This window comes from Buteo buteo, chromosome 8 (assembly GCF_964188355.1).
Source record: "Buteo buteo chromosome 8, bButBut1.hap1.1, whole genome shotgun sequence".
Classification (NCBI taxonomy): domain Eukaryota; kingdom Metazoa; phylum Chordata; class Aves; order Accipitriformes; family Accipitridae; genus Buteo; species Buteo buteo.
In genome coordinates, this window is record NC_134178.1 from 14,082,078 (window position 1) to 14,109,888 (window position 27,811).

At 41.3% G+C, this 27,811-nt stretch overlaps 1 protein-coding gene across 6 annotated transcripts in view; it reads left to right on the forward strand.

Annotated features, from left to right (window-relative positions):
• The window catches only part of ERG (ETS transcription factor ERG), a 151,562-nt gene that overhangs the window by 65,321 nt on the left and 58,430 nt on the right, over positions 1–27,811 (forward strand). Inside the window, exon 1 of one of the 6 annotated variants that reach the window (XM_075033691.1) lies at positions 20,339–20,502. The exons of 2 other annotated variants lie outside the window; for them this stretch is intronic. In XM_075033691.1, the coding sequence (XP_074889792.1) occupies positions 20,485–20,502 (18 nt within the window). In that variant the 5' untranslated portion in view covers positions 20,339–20,484. Of the gene's footprint in view, positions 1–20,338; positions 20,503–20,678; positions 20,787–21,339; positions 21,409–23,727; positions 23,845–27,811 lie in introns of those variants that run through there. 3 more of the 6 variants (XM_075033693.1, XM_075033695.1, XM_075033694.1) reach the window with 3 other exon arrangements.

Sequence of the window (27,811 nt, forward strand, 5' to 3'; positions counted from 1 at the left end):
TAATAAAGACACAGTGGAAAGACACTTGTATGCATAGCTTCCAAAATGCCACAGTCTTGTCATAATTTCATGTCAGTGACTTCAAAGTGTGCCACATGGAAAACGGAAAATATGTAAATTTGCACAACTGTGGAATATATGGATTAGCAGTAGTTATTCCAGAAGGATGATGTAGCACACAGCCTGGTAAATCCTTTTCTCTATTGAGTTACAATTACAGTAACTAACAGTGCTACATTTTACGGGAGTTTGTAGAAAATCCTACTGAATTTTTACCAGCAGTGATTACTGAATCTGAAAGATAAGTGATTAAAAATGAGCTTGTGGAGTGCCAAAAGTGCCAAACAGTGAAGATTTTTTAAAAATATGGAAATATTTGCATCAATGCCTACATTAATACAAGTATTTTGATACACAATGAAAAAGCATTAGCATGAGAAATACATTCTAGAAACCCATGATAATCACTGAGATTCTATAACATTTTGATGACCTTCCAAAATCTAGCCAATATAAACTTTAATCTAGTAGTAGCGATGGTGTATTTTGTCTTGTAAACAGCTTGAGAGATTTGGATGAAAAAAAACATCAACCTCAGCACTTGAGTGTTTTTAAACAAGCCACCAAAAAATGTACACACAGAAAAGTCACATATCTCAGCTTTTTTTGGTAGGCTTCATCTCACCTAACTTCAGACATCTGCAATGTCTGCATTTAAGCTATTTATCCAAAGCTCCCTTTACGTGAGCACTCCTCTCCAGTGGAAGGAAACCATCCGTTTTTAAAGGCAAAAATAATCTCAGCTGAAAGCAGTCCCTGAAAGTTAACCAGAAAAAACCAAAACAACCCTCATGGAGAACACGGTCCTCCCGATTGCCCCAAAGGATGCTCTGGGAGCGGCGTCTCGCTGAAAGAGGAGACATCTGCAGAAGGTGGGGTGGCCTTCAGGAGGAGAGCAGGGTTGTCCTCGGGGAGGTGTCCCCGGAGAAGCGGAGCTGTCCAGCAGCGCCAGCGCGGCGCACACCGAGCGAGTCCTCCTGGGGGTACGGCCGCTGCGCCGTCTGGCTGAGAGACAACACGCACGTGGGGAGAAAGTCCTACCTTTCCCTTCCACCAGCGAGCGAGCCCCACGCTGGCACGCTTTACAGCTGCAGCTAGTCTCGCTTTTGAAGCCTCCTTGTTTGCAGGGACTGAGAAAGTACCGAATGTGTCTGACATCATCCACAAATGTTAAACACAAGTGTAGCTGGGTCGACGGAAGTTCTCCTTTGAAACACGCTTTTGAAACGCTGCAGTCTTCAAAGCTGGCTTACATACCCTGTGCTGTGATACACAGCCTTTTGTTTTGCATAAGTGTTTGTTTTAATGAGGTAGTGCAATGCAGCTCATCAAAATCAAAAACATATGATGCACCCTAGGCAAGAGAAAGGCAATAACTATACAGATTTTTGAAGAGGGCTAGTCATACCACAGGCTACCATTATAACAGAAAAAACAACAAGAATTTTAATATAGCTGTCTGGCCAAATATATTAATTTAAATTGAATGGCTTTTTCTGATATTATAGCTGTGAGGCACAATGTTCTACTGGCAAGCATCTTCAAAACCTTTTTTAGAAGATTTGCTTCAAATTATTTCTGTGCACCAGATCTTGATGGTATGTACATTTGGGAGTCTAACCAAAGGAAGAAAGCTTTTGATTAAATCAATGACCTTTCCTGGAGGTTGAATGAAATGGAGATTGTAATACAAAAAGCTGCCTCCTCCAAACAGTGTTTTCTTCAAAATATTTACTCTAAGCTCTCCTCCATTAACTTTGCCCTTTTTCACAAATGTTTGTATCCTTGTGCCAGCAGAGAAATATACTTTCCCATTAGCAAATCCTTTTAAATAAATTTTAGTCATTTCCATTATTATTTCCCCAAATGGCTTGCTAACCACCAATTTCCATTCTTTGCCAGAGAAGACTGCTGGGTGCCATTTACTCTTGGAAACTTGGTCTTTATTGTGCTCATGCTTTGTTGTGCTTCTTCAAAACCTGATAATACTTGTTTCCCTCAGCTAATTGCATCTCTTCCCACATGGCAAACTGAAGACATTTTCCTGCTGATGTGGAGAAGAATGAGTATGATCATTTCTTCAAAATTATTTTCTGTATTGATTTCACTTGATAAAAAATGGTGTTATCTTACCCTGGCAAATATCTTTGCACTTTGTTATTATTCCATGAAGCAGAGCTCTGGGAACCCACCAAAGCAAAGAACAACATGCAACATCAACTGCTGGGGAGGATGTTAATGAAAGTTGAGTCCCACAAGGAGACCAACAGCTTGTGTGGTATTAGGCCGCTTATTATTAGATTAGGCTTGCTACAAAGCCATCATAAATTTCACAAAAAAGCACAGGCTCAATAACAACTGCACAGAGCTGGTGGAGGAAGAAGATCGCTTTCCTGCTTACCTGGGCGGCCTCATTTTCACTTGGTTGTGGGACAAGTTAGTCAGCCCTGACACAGTGTGAAGTGGTCTCTTAGGAGTTCTCCTCATGCTGTCCGGGCAGATACTGATTCTCTGCCACCCAATTGTCTTCTACAGCAAAAGGAATCTTCAGCGACTCCTTCAGGGAAGGCTTTTTGGTTTGGGTTTTTTTTGGCCTGTGCATGTCTGATGCACCATAGATCACCTGATCAGGATTTGACAGTCTGGCTCTATGCTGATAATGCAAAGATTATTTTAGAACAGGAAACAAGTCTTTGCTATGTATTTTTTAGAAATAGTCTACTGTTTTTTTTTTTTTTCATTCCCACAACACCACTGTTTTTCCAACATGCTTTCCATAATTTTGGAGCCATAAGACTGATTTAAAGCAACTCTGATAAAATCAGTTAAGGAAACAACCTTCTAACAACATTTCTCCCATCCCTTTTGCATCACATGTTACAGCGTGCTGCAATTCTAAAAAGTTTCTGAGCAATTCTGAGCCCTTCACAGGAGGCAACAAAATTCTTCAAGGTGTAAGGTGACAGCAATTTGCTTTCTCTTACAAGACAACATCTCCTCTATCCACAGAGGGTATGAAAATTGCTAATGGAAATAGTAACTAATGTTAATTCCATTATAATAGCTCTGCTGCTCTGAAACACAAAGTAGTGGCCAATCTTTCTGCTAAGCGTGCCCTTCTCCCACCTTTAGCCTGTGGTACCTTTTCTGAAATCACCATGCAATCATCCTTTGCAGTTAATAGGAGTGCACCACTGAGGCAGACCCAAGAGGCAGCATCCTCCTTTAGTGAGCAGCAGGGAAATAATTCTGGCCAGAGAATGTAGTGGTTCTGTCTTGGTTTCCAGGTTGCATCAGTTGTCTCCCCAGGAAGGTCTGGATGGAAATCTTGCTTGTGGAACACGACTCCTGGCAGCAGCACGCAACACCCAGGCATGAAGGGAGTGTAGGCATAGCACCACCGGGCTGAGTATATGCCTCTCAGGCACATAGTTTCACACAGCTTAATAACAGTGCAGATTCACACTGTTTTGTTTTGTTCTCAGTTACTTCCTTTGCCTTGAGATGTCTCCTTAGAGGCAGGTTACTGTCCACATTTATTTGTCTTGTGCCCAGATGAAAATTCAAGATCCATCAGTTAAACCAGGTTTTGTAAACCATGGGATTGAACACAGAATTATGGTAAGTCCCCACAAAGACTTAAATGCCCACTCCAGCTTAGTGGACTGGAAAGTCTGAATCTGGAACTCAGTGGCAATCCTCAAGACTGGTTCTTTCAGCTGCTCTCGCGTATGGGCAGCACAGGGCCCTGATCAGTTACATACAGTCACACTTAGATGAGAGTGGTTCAAATAGGAACTTTTCTTCTCAAGAAGTAGTGCTATGATTTAGCATGATCAGCATTGTTTCATTAGCACAACCAGCTAAACAACAGTTTCTAAAATGATGTTTATTTCATTATAATGCTAAAATAACCTACTGCATATGCAATGACTCTTTTCATATCTAGACAATTTTTGGTGAATTTATCCACTTACCTGAATGCTTCTCAGAGTTTGACTCTACCGCTGGTCACCAGGTCTGGTATGGTTGGAGTTTGGCAAAGCTGTTTTTCTTCTGACTTACATGCATTTCATTACCTGATTTGCTGTTCTAAGTGTTGGAGAATGTCCAAGCCTATGTCAGATTTGAGTATTTTCAGCAAAATGTTCTCATTTATAAGCCTGGCTTTTATGAAGCAGAGATGTATTTTTCTTTTATCAAGGCCCACAGCTGTTCCTCTCCCAGGGCCAGACCTGGGGAGATGCTGGTGCCTCAGGTCACAGCCTGATTTCAGAGATGCCAGTCTCAGCACAGCTTGGGACTCAGCCTGCAGCGTGACAGCCCTTTTATCTCTGCTCAGAGGTGAAAGGGGCAATAAGCAACAGCTGATTGATGGGTGTGATCAGGTATCTCCCACGAATCACCTTGTGGCAGCGTGGTGTGTCTCTGTTCTGCTGTTCTTTTAATGCCACGTGCAAGGATGATGTTTGTGACTTTGGGTAAGAGACCACTTTCCTTCTAGTCCCGCTCACTAAGGTTTTCTTCCTAGTTTTCTAGAAACTTCCTTAATAATAATTGACATGGTATTAGCTCCCTATCTGTGGGGGTTTTTTTTCTTCCACTAGTTTCTGTATTTACCAGTAGCAACCTACATTTCTACCTGCATTTGCCTACTGACCTTGGATTCAGGAAGTTGCCTAAGTACATGCTTAACTTTGAGGATAAGCTTAAATTTCACCAATTTCAATGGGATTTAAGAAATGTGCTTAAAGTGATACCTAAAATTAAATGTTCTTCCTGAATAAGGATGTTGTCCTGAGTCAGACCCTGCATGCATTGCCTTAGAATAGATCCTGGCTGTCCCTTGTATATGTTAGACATGCCGGATGCTTTCAGAAGTGGTTAATGTGATGAAAGAACTCATCTTGGAGTCATAAAGAAACCACAAGTTTCCTTCACTTTCAGTCTGCTGCTTTGATATCGTTGGGTCAGCTGCTTGTGCTGCAAGAGCATTTGCGTGGAAAGTTCCATAGTCTTACAGTTGTATAGGTAAGAGATCCACCCAGCTGCTCACACACAAGAAGCAGGTTTGACTTTTATTGCTTAACTTCGTGCAGATAACCCCCTTTGTGAATAGAGACTGGGCTTGTGTACTAGTATTTCGAAAGTAGAAGTTGTCAGATGAAGACCAAAACCTCCAAGACTCAAGAAATAGGCACAAAATGATAAAACACAAATACTGCAAAACAAAGAGAGAACAAGAAGTGCAAGGGGCACGTACATCCACATGACTCTTCTTCCTTGGACAGGCAACACACCAAAAACTTTGGAAAGGGAAGAAGTAGTGTCAATTCATAGCACACTACCATATATTTGTAATATGGGAGATAGCACCATTTTTCTGCTTGTGGCGCATTGTTGTAAATGGGACATAGCTGTCTGAGTATATAGAAACATTTTGTTTTAGAAAAGTTGTACAATGTTTTGACATTTCCTAATTTTCTCACTTTTTTTAATAATCCAAAGCAACTCATGGAATTAAACTCAAATTTGCAAATATTTCAGATGGCTCAGAATTGTATTTTGTAAGGGATATATTATTCACTTCTCCCCAAAATATGGGAACAATATCCCCATTATGTTTGCAGTTCTTCTCAAAAACCATTCTCCCCATAAAGTTCTACTCCCTAACAATCTACTTTACTTAGCCTAATTTATCCAGTGCATAAGGATGTTTGTCACCCTACTGTATCCTTTGCATTTCCTTAGTACATTTTCAATATTTGGGGAAAGGGGTTCTTTCTATGTCTTGCCCAGGGAATCACCATGTAATGAATGAGATTGAAGCCCCAAACAGCATGGTAATTAGAGCATGAATTTATGTATATAATTTCCATAAGGTACTTTAATGCATGAGATTTATTTTAATCTGTAGGTGTTCCAGCTTGAAAATGACAGGGTAACTTAAAATAAAAAAAAAAAAACAACTGTAGGAAAATAAAACGCAGTAAGAAATTTAGCCTGAGGGAGAAAATCCTTCAAATGAAATTTCACCCATAGCAGCTGAATATTTTGTTAAGAGATGAACACACTAAAATCATCATAGTAATTGAAGAGTCAACTGTTTTGACTTCTTTTGTACAGTCTTTAAAATTAATAACATAAATTACTATGTATGAATCTGGATATTCATAGTACACAAAGTTCTGTTGTTTGGTATAGGAAGCCAGCAAAAGCAATCTACTTGTTTTCCAACCTTACTTGAACTAACATGTATAATTTTATTTGTTATCCACTTCAATTTTTTTTCAAAGGACAGTTTCTAGAATGACAGCTTAGTAACATCAGACTTGCTGTAACTTTTGCTTTTTTTATTTTTCTATTAGAAACTCAAGCCAGAAAAATATCTGACTTCTTGGCAGTTGATTAGAACCATTTACTATAATTTTTGATGCTGCAATTATATGGTTCTGTGTCAAATAATGCATTCCAAATTCTTTCCTCATGGAGAGAGCTGTGTGGCTGGCAATATCTCGATGGACTTGCTTCGATCATACTTGTGATATTGGCAGATACACAGCTTTGGTTCTGCATATGCTTGGCTTGAACAAAGCCTACACAAACATAACGTTGAGAGAAATGCATTCTTCTATAACATTATTCTTGTGTGTTATTTGTATTCCAATGGCAAACAAAGCTTCTCCAACCCACAGATCTGGGGCTGCAGGTGTGCAGGACCCAGGAGGAGTTTATGATTGAAGGTCCTGATCCAAGAAAGGATCTGACCACGTGTTGTATCATAACTCAGTTTCTTGTAATTCCTTCCGTCCCACTTTGCACAGGGCAATTAAAGAGCAAGAGGCCGAGCTGGCAAGTGAGTAACTGAACGATGAAGCTGCTGTCTTGGCAGGTGGCGAGTGCCTCTGGCGAGGGACAGAGGTGATCCAAGTGCTGTGCCTGGGCACGTGCTGGGCTACTGTGGAGAAAGGAGGGGGGGCTTTCCCTCCTTGAAAACTGAGGATCATGCTCTTCCCTTCCGTTGCTTTCATGACGAGTGCCCTGAAAACAAAGTGTTGAAACCACTCAAAATATCTGTTCAGGGGAATGTCCGATGTTTTCAAAGCCTGCTGTTATTTTTGTTCAGGGCAAAACTACTCAGCAAGTTTGTCCTGAACTAGCAAATGGCTTCAGCTGTCCCCAAACCACATTCTTTGGCAAATAACTGCATCGCTCATAAATAAAAACAGTTTCACTGAACTGTGATGGAAATGATGCATATGGTAAGAGGTCTTTGCAAGGCTGGAATTGCAGCTTGGCCTTGGAGGGGAACAAACACTGTGCTTCAGTGCTAGGGTGTTAAAACACTTGGATATCTTCAATACCTGTGGCTAGTTGGCGAAGTAGGTTGATATGCTGAGTAACTCTTTATGAAGTACTGGCACTAATAGTAGTGCACTGAGTGTCAGCTGAGTGTCAGCACTGAGTGTCAGCTCAGGGTAGGAAGGTCAATCCATCTATATGGGATTGTTTTTCAAATGACATTTTTCTGTACTGTTGGTAAGCCCATTATCAGTATCATGTCTAAAACCAGTCTTTTGAAGGCTACTTTCCACATCAGACAGGAAAGTCCAGGTTTTCTGAAAATTGCTTGCATTTTTTCACCTGCTGTTTCGGTCTCCTAAAACTCTGAACATCTGATTACACTGATAAATCTTGCAGTTGACTGACCTACACTGGTCTTGCAAACCAGTGGCTTAAAGCATTTGTGCCTATGGTATGTGAAGGCATGAATAGAGGCTCAGTTATAGCTAGAATGAAACTTCTCAGAAAAAAGTAAAAATTAAAAAAAAGTCCCAAGCCTGCAAAACCACAGCCATAAATTTGTTTCTTACATTTTATGTAGTCTTCACTGAAGTCAATGAAAAGGTAGTGTTCAATTGTGTAAAGATAAACCCATATATAAGTTTTCACAGGACTCAAGTTCACATCTGTGGTGTTATTTTCAAAACCAAAATGAGATCATTAAAAAGAAATCCAACAGTTACAGTTGCTAAGTGACAACAACGCAGGTACCAGTAGTGTCCTTTGTTGAACCTGAGAACTGAAAAGCTATGAAATACTAACACTTAAAGAAAACATAAATCTTGGTTACTTTGAAGTCTAAGGAGAATTTCCTACTTTCCCTTTCCTGTTCCCTTTTCTTTTCCCTTTTCCTTTTTTTTTTTTTTAATGCCAGATCATTAAAAAAAATGACACTGACATGAATAACATTTCTTCTCCCCTCTCCTCGTAATCGATTTGCCATTTACCAGCCAAACAAAAATTTCACCTTGATTCTCTTGGTTGTTAAAATAGAATTGTGTATGGGATACTGGTTACAACTTTATGGGTGAAAAGAGGATTGCCCCTCCATCAAGGCAGCCATTCAGTGTAGGGACAGATTTGACTGGAGGGACAGGCTTGCCTCAAGTAGATCCTGTCCAGATTTCATAAGGAAACAGGCCTCTCCGCCCATTCGATGGAAGGGTTGAGAGCTCAGAGATAATCAGCTTTTGTATTGGTTTTATGTGGCAAGGTTTTGGTAGCGGCGGGGGGGGTTACAGGGGTGGCTTCTGTAAGAAGCTGCTGGAAGCTTCCCCTGTGTTCGAGAGAGAGCGAGCCCATACCAGCCGGCTCTAAGACGGACCTGCCGCCGGCCAAGGCCGAGCCAATCAGTGGTAGTGGTAACACCTCTGGGATAACATTTTTAAGAAGGAAAAAAAGTGGGGAGAGTGGGAAACAGCCGCTGGAGAGAGGAGTGAGAACATGTAAGAGAAACAGCCCTGCAGACCCCCAGGTCAGTGCAGAAGGAGGGGGAGGAGATGCTCCAGGCGCCGGAGCGAAGATTCCCCTGCAGCCCGTGGTGAAGACCATGGTGAGGCAGGCTGTCCCCCTGCAGTCCAGGGAGGTCCACAGTGGAGCAGATCTCCACCTGCAGCCCGTGGAGGACCCCACGCCGGAGCAGGTGGGTTCCCGAAGGAGGCTGTGACCCCGTGGGAACCCCGCACTGGAGCAGGCTCCTGGCAGGACCTGCGGATCTGCGGAGAGAGGAGCCCATGGAGCAGGTTTTCTGGCAGGACTTGTGACCCCGTGGGGGACCCGCGCTGGAGCAGTGTGCTCCTGAAGGACTGCACACTGTGGAAAGGACCCATGCTGGAGCAGTTCGTGAAGAACTGCAGCCCGTGGGAATGGCCCACGTTGGAGATGTTCGTGGAGGACTGTCTCCTGTGGGTGGGACCCCACGCTGGAGCAGGGGAAGAGTGTGATGAGCCCTCACCCTGAGGAGGTGAAGCGGCAGAAAATAACGTGTGATGACCGTAAACCCCATCCCTGTCCCCCTTGTGCCGCTGCGGGGGCTTGGTGGAGAAATCCGGGAGTGAAGTTGTGCCCGGGAAGAAGGGAGGGGTGGTGGGAAGGTGTTCTGAGATTTCGTTTTATTTCTCATTACCTTACTCTGGCTGATTTGTAATAAATTGAGCTAATTTTCCCTAAGCTGAGTCTGTTTTGCCCGTGACGGTAATTAGTGAATGATCTCTCCTGTCCTTATCTCGACCCGCAAGCTTTATGTTATATATTTCTCTCCCCTGTCCAGCTGAGGATGGGGGAGTGATAGAACGGCTTTGGTGGGCACCTGGCGTCCAGCCAGGGTCAACCCATCACAGCTTTCCATGAGGTTGTGTAGCTCAGTAGGGAGGTGAAGGGAAGAAGTCGTCTGCCCACCAAGGGAAAGGCAGGAGTAGTGTTTTGCGCTGCACTGGGTGCATTTTGCATTGCATTTGGCCGCAGCTGCCTGGCACATGGGCACCTGCACGGACCCAGACCGGCTACAGCACCCTGAGTCTTGCACAGCGTCCATGGGTGACAGGGGGGAGCGGAGGAGTCCTTGGCAGTGGGGAGGAAAGATTAGGGGGCAAAGATGCAAAGGAAACCAAGGGGCCTTAATGCCACAGCACCTTTTTGAGAAATGCAGTAGCACTTTAGCTAGAAATGTTTTAACAAGGAACTTCTTCTGTAGACCAGTCGCAGTACATTGTGGGAAATACTGGGCTAATTCTAGAGTGAGTAAGATCAAGTGATTCAAATCCAGCCCAACAGAAGAAGGGATAGTTTAAATATTTAACTTTCAGTTGATGCAGTCTTTTGAGAAGATAGAGATGAAGAAGTAGACACCCCATGGAGTTGAGTGCCATGCACTGGAAAAGTTTGGCATCTTCTAGGGCTGGGCCCAAAACACAGATCCTTTTAGAATAAGTGCCCCATTCTATGGGACTAATACTGCATACAAAACTTCATTTCTGTTTTACTGGATCCCAGCTAATTGAGAATTGTTGTTGGGAAAGTCACAGGCCACCAAGGTAATTCAACACACATGTTTTAGCAAGTTTTTCACACATGTCTGGCAAGCCTTTCATAGTAGGAGAAGGCTTTAGGGATTCTTTCCCGGGCCTTAAATCATGCATTAAATCCTGTCAATTATTGCTTCCCTCCCTGTTTCCACTTCTGCTCATTTTTTGTTATTGGACAGTACTTTTTGTGTCTTGTAACATGACCTACTTAGAGCCCTTTGAAACTCAGAATTTCCAGTGTGCGGGAAACTGTGATAATGTGTGATTTTGTTTAATTCTCAATGGGTTGAGACCTTAGTCCCACTGAAGTGAAAGTTTTGCCATCCATGTCAGCGGAAGCAGGACATTGTCTTTATTTGATTTTTTCTTAAAACACTGTGTAACCTACAAAGTGCTTTAGATACGGGTAAAAAGATTGTGGTGATGATGACAAATCCCAGGTCTGTAAAAACTCTGAGTTAGAATTATCTTGGCTATTAATATTTTCAATGCTTTTTTCCAAAATGATAAGCATTTTATGCCCACAGTTTTTATCCATTAAAGTAATTGAGAACTTCTTTTCTCTCTTTCTTGCTGGTGTATTTAGTTCCCAAGAGAAAATATTTTGGTTTATCATTGCCAAGTCCTTTGATTTTACTGTAGTACTTTTAAGATAATAATCTAATTTTCTTGTATGTTGTTAGAAATGTCTTTCTCTAAACATACTGACCTTTAGAAATGTGGTCATATGGAAATCAGATCAGGTAGGACTTTATCAACGTGGCATTTCTTGGGTGTTGGAAATACGTGGTATTTGTCATCAAGCTTTACAGATCTGAGGTACACTATTACTCTTCAGAAGAGTTCACAGGCATTTTTCTTTCTGGTAGTGAAAATTTATTTTACAAACTGCTTGAATAATGCCAAAGGTAGAGAGTTGCCAACAGGCAGTTACTGGGATCACCCAGTTTCCAAACAAAAGTCCTTTCTCCTGCCCAGACAATCCTGTGTGACCACCACTGCAGCTACGGGGTAAAGCTCCCAGACATGGGATCTAGAAGAAGAGAGGAATGAGGGGTTTCATTGCTAGAGGAGTGAGTAAGCTATTTGTAGCACATCATCATGCTGTGATTTGAGACCTATCCTCTCTGCTCTTCAGAAAGCCACAGGAAAACTGCAGTTTCTACAGGCATCTTTGGTTGTTATTTCCTCTCAACATATTTGTTCTGCTCTTCAGAAAGGTGATAAATATATTTAGTTTAATTGTATATCTGAGATTCAAGATAGACCAGTGTTAATTAACTGTGATTTTTTAAATTATTTTTTTTTCTTACAAGGCAGCTAGTATTACTGGGTCTTAGAGAGAGCCAGAAATATCAGATGGTTACAGAAATGTGTGAATCTTATCCTTTTTGGACCACACAGCCTAGCCTTGAGAATATTCCTAGAAGATGTACTATCACATCTTCCAAGTGCTTAATTTCTATTTATTTTTTCAATCTTACTGCAAAATAATCTTTCAATGATTATTGTTTTCATGTTTAAGTATTTAAAAGGGCAAACTAAATGTATTCTTCTGTCCTAGACAAAAAAGAAAATAAAAGAAAGCAAGTTACCAGTGCAGTGGAAGTAGTTTGCTTTTACTGTATATGTATGCAGCATGCATTTAGTGTTTGGAAACAATGATGGGAATGGCATCTCCTGCAACCTGAATTTCTCCTTCATAATTTTGACAAAAGAAGAGTATTCATGGAGGAATCTAATTAGAGCATTGGTCCATCAACCCCCACCCCATTGCTTTTCTAACTATGCCCTGTCACCCACAGCCAAGGGTGGCACCAGGCAAGGGGTCCCTCCTGCAGACAGGGCAATTATTTCAGTTTTAACGTAAGATACTGTCAGTTACTTGTCATGGATTGAGACAAACTAAGTAGACCAAAGTTATGTCTGTATGTCTATTGTTCCTTTTATATTTCCTCTCTTCCCCACTGTTGAAGAATTCACCTTTGGTAGAAGACAGCTGTCTAAATGGAGAGAGACTGATCAATACTGGGGAAAAAGATCAACAGGCAATCCATTTTTTTGCTGTTGTTCAAATCTTGAACTACATCTGAGTTCATAATTAGCGTAAGGATGTATAAAAGTCCTGAGGGTTTCTATTTGTGTCTGTCTGTCTGTCTGTCTGTCTGCTGGGGTGGGGGAGGGGATATTCCTGGGTGTTTGCATGTACCTCAAGGTGGTCAAAGGGTGGCAGATTTCAGTTATTAAGAATGATCTGGATTAGCCCTGGTCTTTCTGGGTCACTAAGTTTCAAACACAGATATTTCACATCTGTTTCTTGTTCACAGCCACTAACAAAGAAGTACAATACCAAAAGAGTCCCAATTTTAGATGCATGTCTGGTCCTTTAAGGAATTCAGCTAGTTACTTAGAGAGAGAAAAAAAAAAAAGGCACAACTATACCTCTTATTCAAATTTGCAGCTTAGGCAAAAGCCCAGAGGTGAAAGGTCAAATAAAACAGTTGAAAGCATTTTCTATAGACTTCCTGGTCGTGGAGGGGAAAAAAAGAGTATGCAGTCCTCCAAAGCATGCTATAAAAGCCAGAAGAGTGTGAGAGACACTTTAATAGGTTCCATTCTTGATGAAAATCTGGAAACAGCCTCACTAATACGGTGTAGAAATCCAATATGCTAGACATATTTGCTGTGTGCAAGGCCCATCAATCTAGGGATGGTAGGACCTTGAAGGACAGTGTTCTGTAATAATTAGTTCAAACTATTGTGTAATTCAGTTAAAATTACCAAAAACATTTGGAAGAAAGTGATGAAAAATGTTGGCCTTTGCCCTCACAGTTACTTCTTTTTTTCCTTGCAGAGAAGTTGCTTTTTTGAAGTGTTTTGGTTTGGGGTTTTTTTTGTGTCCTGTGGTATCATTGTCACTTAACCAGCTTTAAATTAGCATCAAACATAAAACAAATAGCTTTCATATTGGTGGCAACCTTCAGCCGTATTTTCAGCACACTTTAATTATTAATCCATACATCACTCCTTTGGCATTTGGTGGTACAACTGTTAACATTTTGGAGATCGGAAAATTAAGGAAGAGTGAAAGGAAAGTTTAGTTGAGATTCAGCTCATGTAAGCAGAGTTATCCAAAAGCTGGGTGTCTCAGGTAATCGTACAGGTTCCCTTTGCAGGTAATAGAGAGAGTAGTAATTTAAAGGTGCTGTTCATCTCACCTCTTTTAAGTAGCTGTTGTAGGAGAGGCTGAATGACATGGTGAAGATAGTGGTATTGGGGACTGCAGAAGAAGTCTTGGAGAACTAGCTGAATCTTGACACCTACATTTAAGATCGTTGAAGCCTGATGAAGTGAATCCCATTTCAGCAGGTAGTGATTCAATTCCCTGTCTCCAAATGAGTGTGTCAGCACTTCTCTGTTATGAAGTACATGCGTTGACTATTGCAAGTAACTCCAGTGTTAATGTAATAGTGACTGTGTCAATGTAATACATGTAAACAGAGCTCCCATTTCATTTCCCATTCCTGTGGTATTTTTTTTTATGTAGAGAGTATAGCTGGTCTCCAAAGATGATCACAACAGAAAAGGTGGGCAAACAGTGGTGTAGTCACCAAAAGTATTTTGGCTGATAGAAGCCTAAATAGCTTGCGTCATAGTTAAGGACTCAGAGTTGGTAGTCCTTAGTAGAGTCAGTTTGACTTTCACTTTGAAAAATTCCAACATTTCATTTCTGTAAAACTTTGTCCATTGGAAACCAATCCATTCTGGATTGCTGTTGTTCCATGAAGTAAAGTTAAAAAAACCATCGCGTTGCCCCCAAATCAGGCTCTCTCCCAACTTTTCAGCTCTGCCAGCGAGTGAAGTGAGTTCATTGCTATGACAGGCAGGAAGGAAGGTGGGGATGGCGGAAAGACGTGAAGGGACTAATTGGCCGAAGGGGTTGGAGCAGCTGAAGATAGCGCGCGGGGTGATGGAAAGGGATCAAAGACGGGAGAGCGGGAAGAAGCCGTTGAGTCGTAACCAGCCCTGACGGCGGCTTCGTGCAGGTCGTAACCGGTGGGTGCCACTGCAGCAGGAAGAGCTCTCTTTTATCTGGTTCTGTTAAAGACTCCTTTTCTCAAAAGAAGTCCTTTCCGACTTCGGAAAGAGCTCTTCACCGCGTGGAGTGGAGGAAAGGCTGGAGCCGTTAGAGGGGCACGGAGCACCCTCTAGTGACGGCCGGCCCTCGCACCGGCGGGGAACGTCGCAGGGAGGAGGAGGAGGAGGAGGAGGAAGAGAAGGAGGAGGAGGAGGAGGAGGTGTTCCTCCTCCCTCCGCTGCGGTGCGAGGCCTGGCTCTATGGGAAATGCGCAGCGTTGGCAATAACGCTGGAGGAAAGGGTGCTTTTCGTGGGACGCGTGCTGTGCCAGGGAGTGATAACGAGTATTAATTATGCGGCTTTACGTGGGCTGCTTGCTTTGACGTAGCGGTTGGAGTTGGGCGAAAGCGGATGCCCCACGTCCCTCGGGGTAGCACCTTTCTCCCAGAGCCGACCTCCACGTTTCTGGCAATGGGTCAACGGGCACGAGCCCACCCCAGAACTGGACCTCATTTCTCCCAGGAGGTAGTTTGTCCTGTGCCCTCAGACCTGGTGCTGCATCAAACCCACTCAGGTGTGGAAGCAAGAGGTCCCTTCAGAAGGCCCAGCAGTCGTGGGGATGGGGGACGAGAGTCCATCATCCCGGAGAGCAGCGCCTGAGCTGCTGGCCCTGCAGCCCCTCGGGGCAGGTTGTGAAACTCTGTTCTTACCCCGAGCTCCCCTCTTTGTCCCCCTGCTAAAAGCCTATTTGTGAGAGCTTTCTTTGTGGTGAGGGGAGAGTTTCCCCCTCTGTGAGCAGATTTACTGATGTTTTCCTCTGAGCGAGCTGAAAGCTGTGAATTAAAGGGAGGAAGTCCTGCTGAAGGGCTTGCTGACAACTTGGTAAGAGTGTATTTGGCCCTCACACACCGAGCTGAGTATGGCCAAACTGATGTTTGCAGCTACATTTAAACAAAACGCTACATCTTTTTGAGAGGACTAAGATCTTCACAGATGTATCTTCATGTGCCATGAAGTAGCATTAATTTGCCTGAATTTCTTAAAATCTGCTTCCAAAAACTGCAATGCAGTCTTTTACTGCATTCAAGTTTTTTGATTTGTAGCCTGGTTCTGCCTAGAGGAGAATCTCCTTTTTATCCTTAATGTTGGTAAGAGGAACAGAGCTCACTTTGTCCTTTCCTTTCCTTTCCTTTCCTTTCCTTTCCTTTCCTTTCCTTTCCTTTCCTTTCCTTTCCTTTCCTTTCCTTTCCTTTCCTTTCCTTTCCTTTCCTTTCCTTTCCTTTCCTTTCCTTTCCTTTCCTTTCCTTTCCTTTCCTTTCCTTTCCTTTCCTTTCCTTTCCTTTCCTTTCCTTTCCTTTCCTTTCCTTTCCTTTCCTTTCCTTTCCTTTCCTTTCCTTTCCTTTCCTTTCCTTTCCTTTCCTTTCCTTTCCTTTCCTTTCCTTTCCTTTCCTTTCCTTTCCTTTCCTTTCCTTTCCTTTCCTTTCCTTTCCTTTCCTTTCCTTTCCTTTCCTTTCCTTTCCTTTCCTTTCCTTTCCTTTCCTTTCCTTTCCTTTCCTTTCCTTTCCTTTCCTTTCCTTTCCTTTCCTTTCCTTTCCTTTCCTTTTTCCTTTCCCCTTTCCTTTCCTTTCCCCTTTCCTTTCCCCTTTCCTTTCCCCTTTCCTTTCCCCTTTCCTTTCTCTTTTTTCCTTTTTTCCTTTTTTCCTTCTTCCTTTTTCTTTTCCTTTCTTTTTCCTTTCTTTCTCTCTACTTTTCTTTTAATACCCACAACTGCAGACACTATATGTACGCATACTAAGCATAACACACAAGGTGAACGTGTCTCCAGTTTGCCCAATTATTTACTAAGAGTTATTTATAATGCAGAGAAATCTGTACAGTTAAAGGGATGAAGGCCACGTTATTAGCAGTACTAACAACATTTGGAAAGTAAAAAGGAAAGAAGCTATCCGGGAAGGCTGCTGAACAAGCATTGTGAAAGTAAAAGACATAGTGGCAGTAGTGAGGATAACAGAGCACGCCTCCAGCCTCTTGGTCAGCCCGGGCTGAGCGCAGCGTTCTTGGTTTACCTCCCAGACAGCAAGACAGATTGCAGATCTGTTTACATAGGTAATATTGCAATATATTTCCTATGTCCTAACACTCTAGCAGATATGATATGAAAAAATCTGGGGACAGGATTGCTTTTTAGTTAGTGGTAGTGTTTCAAATAGCATGAGAAATGGTCCCTTTGGAAATATTTTACATGTGTTTAGGTGAGTACAACATGCATACTGAATATATTTCTAGCACATCCTAGAAAGGATGCAACAAGCAAAGCAACTTTTTCCTTTGGAAATTCATCTTCTTTGTTTAGGACCCAGTCTAATCACTTCTTTTGCACGGTGAGACCAAACTTTAGGTCTGTGCAGGGCCCTGTTGGTTTAAGCAGGCTTAGATCAGCATAGATCGGATCCTTCGTCTCCAGTTTAGAAAGCTCTTCTCTAAAGAGGGAGCTCTTTAGTCCTAAAGGTAGAAGGTGCCTAAAGCAGAATCAAGCCTGTCTGTATTCAGGAAAGAACTTAAGCACAGCTGTAATTCTAGCATGTGCAAACCCCCTGTTTTGATCAAGAAATTTAAGCACATGTGTAATGGTAGTGTTTTGTTGCTCTGTGGTATCAAGATGCAGGCTTGAATGTAGAAGAAAATTCCAACAGAAAGGAGCCCAGACAAATTAGGGTGACAAGCCTGAGAGAGAAATTAAGGGGTAAGGGAGTGTTAGGTGACTTGTGTGGCTTTTTAATACTTTTTTGTGTTTTCATTCTCTTTGTTGACCAAGCCACATTTTTTCATACTCGCACAGCATTATTTCAGACAATAGCACAGAGTTGCCTAACATAACAAAAACGTATTTTCTTTCTATTTAACCTTAACAAAATGGAGAAAAGAGAAAAATAGTAGAAGTGTTTGTGCTATTTTTCTTTTGCAACTGGATGGTGGTGATTTGATAACCCAATATTTTCCTTTCCTTACAATACCAAGGCTCTGTCTTGCAATTGGATCGACATAAGCGTAAGCACTCAGAAATCTGCCTGTGGGTATTAGTTTGAAAGTCAAATAAACTTCATTGAATTCTTTGGCCCAGAATATGTGCCAGTTCAAAATGGCAAAATCCTTACCAGCCTGTGGGCTCTGTAAAACTTATATAATATTAATAGAGCTCAGCAGAGTCTGATACTGCCTGCCGTATACTTCCAAAAGCCTTATATAAATCAAGAGGAGGTTTGTCTACATGGAGGTAGTCTGGAGAAGAATCATTACTAAAACCTGCTTGTGAATGAATTTGTTAGATCCCATCCACTGGAGAGCTGGAACTGATACTTCAAGCCGCTCAATATGTTTGAGAAAAAACAAAATATCACGGGCTTAACTGGAGTGGAAGTCACCCAACTGAAACATTATACAACACTTTGAAATTTCAAGAAAAAGGTTCTAATCTTTTGGCTGTCTTGCTCATTGTTTGGAGATGAAAAGGGAGGAAATCAACATCCCCATGAAATACAATTACTGTAAATTGCTTTCTTTTCATACTGTTCATAATGAAAATAGGAAAGTTACCAGAAGTTACCTACTCTGCAGAAGCGCAGTAATTCAGTGGCTGTAGACTGCAAGAAGACATTCAGCAGTGCAACACCAGATTTCTACGTGAACCAGCTAATGGAGAATGCAAACAATTGTATGGCGGTGCTGACTCTGGATTGCTCTGAAGCGACCAGAAGTCATCTTTACAGTGGAAGAAAACAGAGCCCCGTAAAGTGAACTATAAAATCAAGCTAAACTTGTACAGGGAGTTGGTCCTGTGGCACCTCAGGATCCAAAGCGGGGAGGAGAAGCTGGGTGGGTGTCTGCTCTCCCCTTCCCAGTCTCTCTGTCGGGATCTGGAGTCGGCTGGAGGTTTGCTCAGCCCCTTGAGCTGGCCAGCGGGGCCCCGAGGCTTGTTTGTGAGGCAGCTGGAGGGGAGTTGGGACACGGGCTCAGCTGCGTGACACACCGTCAAGCCTGAAACAGGGTCCTCCTGGGGGCAGCTCTGCCAGATCCCAGTTGCACCGGTCCTGTGTCACTCCATTGTGTCCAGGGATTTCCAGCTCTGCAGTCCCCATGGGGCACCTGGAAACGAGATTTTCCCGGGACCTCGTGGGTGGCAGAGCCATGTCCCTGAGCAGGGGCAGGTGGACAAGGCTTTCCTCTGCCCTGCCTTGGGGGAGATGGAGCGGCGCCTGCAGGACAAACGCCCGATGGCCAAGCAGGCAGCGCTTCATGTCGTCTGGGTGCATCTCTGGAAAAGTGCATGGCCGCGTTGCACCTTCTTCGGGTCAGGATAGGAGGGGAAGAGTGAGCTGGGACTTGCCGCTGTCATTGTGTACCATTTGGAAAAAATGCATGCCGAATGCCAGCAGTCATCACCAGTTACAGAACAACGCTCCGATTTCCTTTTCTTTTCCTAAGGAGCAGGAGAGGAAGACGCTGGGAGAGGGTGAGGTCACCTGCTTCCAGTAAATAATGCTATGACAAGCCACCATTATTTCTTTTTCTTTTTATCACAGCAGAGTCCCTGGTCAGAGGGCAGGACCTTATGACAGCGAGAATTATCTACCCAGTGCTGCAGTGCTTTCAAGCAACATGTCCATGGTTTGATGTTGTTACAGGAAGCACTGAGAAATCATAAACCAGTTATAGTAGGACCAGCTTTTAAAAATTACAAGATTATTAAAAAATTAATATATTCTGACTTCTTTTAATTTTCCCTTCAATTTTCGAGGGTCCTATTTTCAAGCTTTTCTCTTCTAGCTGAAAGCTAAGAATCTCTTGACACCAAGAGCTGTCTTTTACAAAAACATAAAATGTTGCGAGACTCATAAGAGCAAGAGGGTTTTGCCAGCGCTGGATCCTGAGTGGTTCTTTACGTGTGGACTTTGCACTGGCTGGTACTGTGGAAACACTTTGCCTTTCTTATTCCCATCCATTTATTTTTTTCTTTTTTTTAGTTTAGCACTCCTAAGCAAGGGTCTGGGACAGGGACGGTATTTTGTTTGCACAGCTGGTAGTTTTGGCATGCCCTGGGACTGCCAAATGCTACAAAAGGACAAATAAAAATATAACACTGAATAAAAAATGACTATCACACTCCAACTGGAAAGGGAATCACCAGTGAAACCACCTCATTTTCTTTCATGCATGCATAGAGCTGTGAAGTAAAAAAAGCGTGTGGAAAATTTAAGACTGTTTATGGCATTCAAGCATTTGCTTTTGAAATGTATGTCCTTTTGTGACTTCCTTTCCTCAGTAAGAAAGAGGCATCAAGAAGAAATGAATGTCTCCAATCTACTTACTTCTTCTCTAAGAACAAAAAAAATGTGCTACATCAGATAGGCTAGAAAGTGTCAATAGCTCAAGAATTCAGGAATGAGGTTAATGGACAAATATAGATGCGGTGTAAGCAGGGCTAGACTTCATTAACATATTTGGAGTTACACCCGCTTATACCAAGTCTGGCTTTGGCCCTGAATCAGCAATTCCCCAGTGAATAGACTGCATGAAACTAGTGCCGAATTTGGCCCATTTCATCTGACATCTGCATCCTGCCTCAAAGTGGCATGTCACACTTACTGCACATCAGATCACACCTGCCCAGGCAGTCACAGGCAATTGACTTTTTTGTTAAAAAAAAAAAAAAAAAAAAAAATTAAAAAAATTCAGTCGCATATCATCAAGAAAAACAACATTGTTTTAGGACTCTTATCTCTTCACTCCCAAATATCCTGTTTCTTCGAGCTGCAGTGGCCAGGACCAATAGAAACCTCTTCCTGCCATTGGCTGACTTCATTTCCCAGAGTTAGCACAATCTCATCCGCTCTAAACAACCTCATCAAAACTTCTTTCTGGTCAGACCGAAGCAATAATTATTATTAGCAATTATTAGCAATCAATAATCTTGATCACATTATGGCAAGCACTATTAAGGTAAGAAAGGGGTACCTTTTTTGTTGGAATTTTTTTCAGTGGCGTGTTCTTTGGTTTCCTTTATCAACCTAGATAAGTTAGAATTGGGCAACACCCCCACTGCCACAATAGAGGACAACAAGATTTCCTTTGTACTGCCTAGTAAATTTCCTTTTTCCTACTCCAACCATCCGCAAGGCTTAAAAACTTCAAACTCGGAAAAAAAATTGGGTTTTTTAAATTCACTGTTCACTGCTGTGGATTGCATATGCGAAGCCCTTTTATGAGAGCTTCTGAAATTTCTTGTAGGTATCATTCTGACAACTTGGATGTGTTTGCGGACTGCCATAAGGGGAGAGGGTGTGCACTGGAAGGAAAAAAAGGGGTTCCTGAGAGCACTAACGTTTTGGATACTTTTAAATGTTTCTGTTGTTGGTGGGGACACAAATATTAGCAAGCGGGAATGAGACGCACCAGCTCTTGTTTCTCTCTCATGCAGGTGTTAATTATGTGCTTTTCTAGAAACTCTTGTCCTTATACTCGGGACCTTTCTGAATGTTATTTTAATGGTGGTGGCAAGATCTCATGGGTGTGTTCTTTTTTGTTTCAATTTTTTGGACAATAAAATTCTCTTATTGCCTCATAAATTCACCTCAGTGCATGGTTTGGTTTTTTTAAGAATGGCTTTGCTGAATTTTTCAGGTTGTGTCACTTAGAAAGTTGAATAAATCTATCTATCTATGTAGTTTTTGCTTCTCTTTATGTTGCAATAGATAGCAGTTACAGATAAAGCAATAGCTGTGATTAATTGCAGAAGTATAACTATAACTAATTGCTTTGTGATAGTGAAACTAATTTTACGTAAAGAGCAAACCAGCATGTACAGTCAGGACTCTGCGGCGTTGTATTATCAGATTTGGGATCAAGGTAGTTGTTTTCTTCTTGGTATTGTGTATTTCTGTACTTTTCTTGTTATGCCAGAGATTTAGTAAGAGATACGGAATAGCAGCTGTGCCTGGCCATTAGCTAAGTGGATCTGCAGTTTGATTTCTCAGTAACTTCTGCTTAGATGTTTACATTTGAAAGATCATTTGATGCTTTTTGTTATGGTTTTTGAAATCTGAAAGTCTTGCCTGAAGACAATGTGATTAAAAAGACTAATGAACCTTCTCTTTTTGTAATCACTGATGCTTTCAAGAGGCTATCTGTAAAGACAAAGATCTGAATCGCCTCTGCATTGCTGGCCAGTATCTATTATATGCTAAATAGCTCTTGAAACAGTTGAATTCCCTTTGGTTTTGCTGTGTATTTCAGAGCACACAGGACATGATAGGCACTCTGAAAATCTTGAGGTTCAGAGAGTCAAGGTTTGCATTGCTGAAAGAAGGGCTATGTGCTGAGATAGTAATGCTGCTGCCTGTGTCTATTAATCAGAATGCACGATCGATGTTGATGGGAAATTTTTTTTCAAAAATGATGGTATCGTGAGATTAAATGTTGTATGCATTTTGAGGAGCTCTTTATTATTTATTTTTGACATGTTGTATTGGCTGAATTATAATAGGGTAAATTATTGTAAACAATATCTCATCATTATTATTTTACCTCTACCTTACTCTTACAAAGGTGAGGAAAGACTGTGTGCAGCTGTGTATTATACAGCCTGGTAATGCAATGCAATCAGCAAAGCCTCCTGAGTGGAAAAACGTACATTTTTGTCTCCTTATCTGGGAGCGTGAAACTTGCAGGGGGAAATATACACCCCAAAACATTGAGGATTTTGTGCCCAGGGTGCTGGGAAGTCCTTATATGCTGAAGCAAGGATTTTATTTATGCAAGTGCAAAATGTAAAATGACTGGAAAGAAATGACAGGTGCTTTGCATTCCAGATGCAGGAAATGTACTCTGACATGAAGCTAAGTCAGTCCAAAGATACATAAAGAAGTCAATTAACTGAGAGGATTCTGAAATAAAGAAATTCCATTTGAAGGCCAAATGGGTATTTGTGCTTTTGCTAAACAGTCATTTAGCAAATGTTTTTTGCAATTTCAATATAATGGCCTGTATTGTCTGCTGGCAACAGGTAGCCCAGCTATCCCAACGCAGGTGACGGGAGGCTGTGGTCAAGGAAGGTGGAAAGCCTTCTCTGGGATCTCTGTGCCGGGAATTTACTCTCTTCTTTAGGGAAGCCGTGGAGTCATTAAATGTCAAAACTGGGTTGCGAATGGCTATCTGTTTGTTCATAACTGGGTAGAAGTTGCTCTAAATGTACACACATGCGAAGGTGGCCTTCCAGTAAGACTGTTTGATTCATCCTTTTCCTATCACAAACCTGCAGACAGACCCATGGGACACTCGGGGCTCATGAGAAATCAGGCTGGCTCAGCTGGGGCTAATCAGTATCTATAAAGGCAAGCTTTTGTGTAAGTTTTCTGGCACTGGGTTTGACGTCAGAAGTGTGGCTTTACTGGGAGATACATCTCTTCTCATCCCCTGCCCTCCTTCTGCTGCCCCCTTCTCCTTCTCCCCTGTGATGGGGAAGGCGCCGCGGTGGAAGGTTTCTTCTAAGAAGGACGATGCAGGAGTGCCTTTTTCTTAGGCTCTGAGATGGATGGCTTACTTTAATTCTGACTTTTACACTGTAAGAGCGGCCGCCCTCACTCAAGCTGGGGACCTCTCCCTCTGACCAGGAGTAGGGCTGGCTTCCATGGAGGGCTGCATAAGAAACTGTGGAGAGGAGAGTGGTGGGACAAGGCGTGCGCCTGCACAGCCAGGATTTGGGTTTCGGGACGCAGTCAGGGGGCTGATATTTCTAATGCATTCCCTTCCCTATACCTGGTGTGGACGCGGCTAACCTCACTGTTATGTTTTTTGGCATTTGAAGGATAAAATACTTTTTTCGAGTAGAGAAAGCCTCCTAGCAGTCAGGATTTCAGTGCTAAGGTGACACGTTTCCTTCTGGCACAAGTAGTATCGGACAGATATGTGCAGTAGCACAATGGTGCAGAGCACTGAAGCTGAGGATTATCAAATCAATACAGCACTGCTAATTATAAGTGTCCCACTAGTTACTGTAAATACAATTTTAGAAAATATCAAAGGCTTTTGAATTAGGCATCTGTCTTTTTTGGTGTTTTTTTAATAGAATGGAGCAAAAAATACTTAAGTGTTACCTTGGGATAAAGTAATAATACTTACCCTGAAGGTCATTTTGGGTTTTTTCCCATTATCCTAGAGTGGAGGAAAGAACATTAAATAGAAAAATACAACCAGAATTCTACTTCCTTTCCATGTAGCAAGCCTTGTTATATTTCTCTCCCTGCCTGCCAATGCAATTATACTTATTCTTAGAAAAGCTCTTCGGTAAGTTATCTTGACTTTACAATGACTTATTGATTACACTTCTGGATATTTCTTTTACTCTAATTTACTTCTAGATATGCGCATGTCCACTTTTTATTATTGAATTCTAATGTGCTGTTCACATGGAAGCTATGATTTCTGGGAGAAAAAGTCTATGTATTTGACAAAGGACAGAAGAATCTTCGTGGTTTCTAAGGCTCGAGGAGTATGGATATACTGATTAAAGCAGTATATAGTGAAAAGATTTTATTTTTTTTTGTGAGGAATCTTAGTCTGTACTTATCTCTATAGTATTACTTTTCTCTCACTTTCTTTTAGAAAACCTAAGTACTCACTCAAATACTTCTAAAGTCAAGGAAAGTTGGAGACAGTTAAAAAAAAAAATCTGTTCTTGGCATATGGAAATGTTTAAGTCTTTGTTTAGAGGACTGCATCTGCACTGAATCCCACAGAACTAATACAGTAATTTGTACTTCTGTTCCTTGCATTAAAAAAATTATAAAGATTATTCTCTTTTCATTCTCATCTCGGTCAGCAAATGATCCAATGGTATATTTAACTTTAAGCCTGTAAATACTTCCACTGGCTTTGGTGATATGACACAACCCTCTGAAAGCTAAGCACACACCTGAGTGCTCTGGTGAATCAGAAGCAAGAACAGCAAGAGTGCCTTAAACCACTTAGCCTGATCTTGCACTCCCTAATTCAAAGTTTCCACCAATTTAATGAAAATTTTGTTCCAATAAAGGCAGTAGAATCAGACCTATAATTATTTCCAGGTAAAACAGTATTTCTGACTCAAATACAAATGTACAATTTGAAGGAAGAAATAGTCATATAAGAACAGAAGAAGATATTTTTCGGATCTTTGTGTTGTTTTCTTTTGCTTTTAATCAGCAGTCATTTAACTCAATCTGGTTTGTCGCTACATATGCCAAAATGAAGTCAAATATAAGGATTTTGCTTTCTAGAATTAAGTCCCCAGGCAAGGAAGAACAGCTGGAAAATGCGTATGTTTGACTGTCTGAGTTGCTTTGTTTGTTTGTTTTTTCTTAACAAGAACTATATTATCTCTTAACAAAATGTTTTTCAGCAAGTTTCATGAGTTACAAAAGGCCTTTCAGAAATAATGTTAAAAGAATCAAGTGCTCTTGGAGAATGACTTGCTGAAAAATAAATACAGAAGTAGTTCTGAGAAATGTGAATGCCAAAAGAAGATACTTATTTTGCAAGTGACAGTTTATAATCCAGTAAAAATATATAATGCTGTTTACCCCAAAAGAAGTAGGCTTCATAATGCAAGTTTCTAAATCAAGCCAAAAGAATTTTTTTTAAAATCAGCAAAGTGGAGAGAAGAAAAAGAAAAACTCGGTTGGTATCACTTGTATTATCAATTTTAACAAAGTAAAGGTGATACAGTAGAAAATATCACATGCAATACCAAACCTTGTCAGGTTAACAAAAATCTTTTCATTGACTGCGATGTGGTTTCTATCAGCTTCATCATTAACTATTAAAAAATTAATTTCTTTTGATAGATAATTATACAGCAGAGAAATATGAGCAGCTTTTCACATTGTCAGTAATGAAAAGCCAATGGTTGGTCAAAATGGCATAGGTACTGCTAGTCATCTTGCCGTCTTTAATATATATTTGTGTGTTATAGAAGAAATGTTGACTGTGTTCAAAACACCAACAACGATCCAGAAACTTTTAAGTGCTTATATGAAAAAGGTATCAATCCTTCCCTTAAAGGATGGATGTGTCTTTATGGTTGAAGGGGTTATTTTAAATGTTGTAACCAAGCCTGCCTGAGGTTGGCTAGTGCTGTGTCCCTCAATTTATTCCCTCCCCCTGCTCCCCTTAAAAGAAGGACTGTATAATCCGGTAAACAACTCATCACAGTGAACAGAGGGAGAAGAAGTTTCAGGAAACGTGGTGAGATTCAGGCTGCAAACCTGTATCACAAGGAAGTTATCTCTCTCCTTGGCATGCATCCTTAGGCACCGGGTTGCTGATTTTTACTATGCACATAGTCATCCTATTAGAAAGATTAGACATCGCTTTCAGGAAAGGGATATTAGTGGGTAATAAGCAAGTAATATTAGTAATGGTTTTTAATAACTACTGTGTACAAACCAGTGATTACCACTTCTGGTAATTATCATGTCATAAATTGAATTTGTTTCGAAGTAAAATGAATAAAATTACAACTATTGTCATAAAAATATCATTGAAAATTAAAAGGTAAAAAAGAATCATGAGTAATAGCGATTTTTTAAGGCTAGGCTGAAGGACAAACCAAGCAATCACCCACATACAGTGGACCAGGCAAATGGTCTTTTGGAATGGTGGATTTTGGAAATTAATGAGTGGAAGGAATGGATATGATATGATGTCTCCCTTCACTTGCAATGTGTGTTTATTTGGAGTGGATATCTCAACTGATGGGTGGGAAATGGTGTCACTAGGCTGGTATAACCTTTTCACACTAGGAAAGATCTGACTTGCTTAGTTAAATGTATGTGTTGCCAGGTTAAGTAGTGCCTGATAGATGGGAAGGAAATACAACAACAGATTACAAGGACTGGGTATATGCAAATACCTGCAGGAAGGGGTGGTGAATAACTATTTATGGGAAGTGGCAGAACTCTTTAAAATGACCTACCTGACTTAAGAGAGATGAGAGAGCAAGATACAGAGAAACAGTGCTATAACTGGGAAAAAAACCACAGGAGACTGGAAGTGTTTTGTTTGACAAATCCCTAATTACAGTTGTGCTGAGAGAAACAAGTAGCAGCATATTAATTCTACATTGAAGATTTTTGCAATGCTAGCCTGTAAGATTTTTTTTTTTTAACCTCATTCTTTGGAGTTGAAAAACATCTTTTTTTAGACATTATGTTTATTACCTTGATAAACAGTAAAATGCTGCCACAGCAATTACCTTGATGATAAAGAGTCTGTAGACAGATACTTCCTGCGTTCATTTCCTACCCAGATAAGTCGCCAAAATCAGGGACTACCAATACAGGAAATGCTTTCAATAGGGACTTCCTATCTGTTAATATCTAATTCACTGAAAAGATCTAAGACCTTCTTGTTTGATATAAAGGTAATGTTCTACCTGTTACCATTTAAACATTTAAGCCGCAGTACAACACATCTGTTTGTGTAAAAATTTAGGACCAATGCTGTTCCGTTGGACTGTGAAATATCAGGGGTTTTCTCTGCAATGGTAGGGAAAGTGCCCCTGCATTTTACAATACTGCAAATCAGGATGCTTCAAAATACATTGTCATTCTGTCAGATGAAGAGCAAGCAACCTCCCTCCAACTCCTTGTTGCCTGCATCCTTTTCTTGTTTGTATGCATCACCAAAACACGTTTCACTAGCCCTTGAGGTGGACTTCTCCAACAAAGAGTTCAGAACATGTTCTGGATATATTAAAGAGTCACAGCCATCTCTTGCAATCCACAGTGACATACATATTCAACCGAAATGACTGAAATGGAAATTTTGCCTCACTCTACAGAGAAATTAAACCATGACTAACCTGTATGTTTGAACTTCTGCTAAGAAAAAGAGAAACCTAGAGCAAAAGAAAAGTAAACAAAGACAGAAAACCTCCATTGCTAATCATAACTGCAGAGTAATTGCTTTCAGGCACATGAATAGAATGAATGAGGATTTACAAAACCTGAAGTGAAATTGGCCAAAATGAAGTCAAAAGTATTTGGCCAATGGCTTGACTGGGGCCAGGCTTTCACCCAACTTTTTCAGGAGCTTAGTCCAAATTTTGTGCGTTGTTTTGCCAATGGTTCCCCTAGAGTCATTCCAGGTTTCTGCCACTGTGACTGAGATTGGTATCTTGGCCTTTCCCCATAGAGTTGAGTAGTCCCTTGCTATTGTGGCTTCAGATATATTGGGCCTTTTCATCTTTGAGGAATAGATCAGTGTTCAGTTA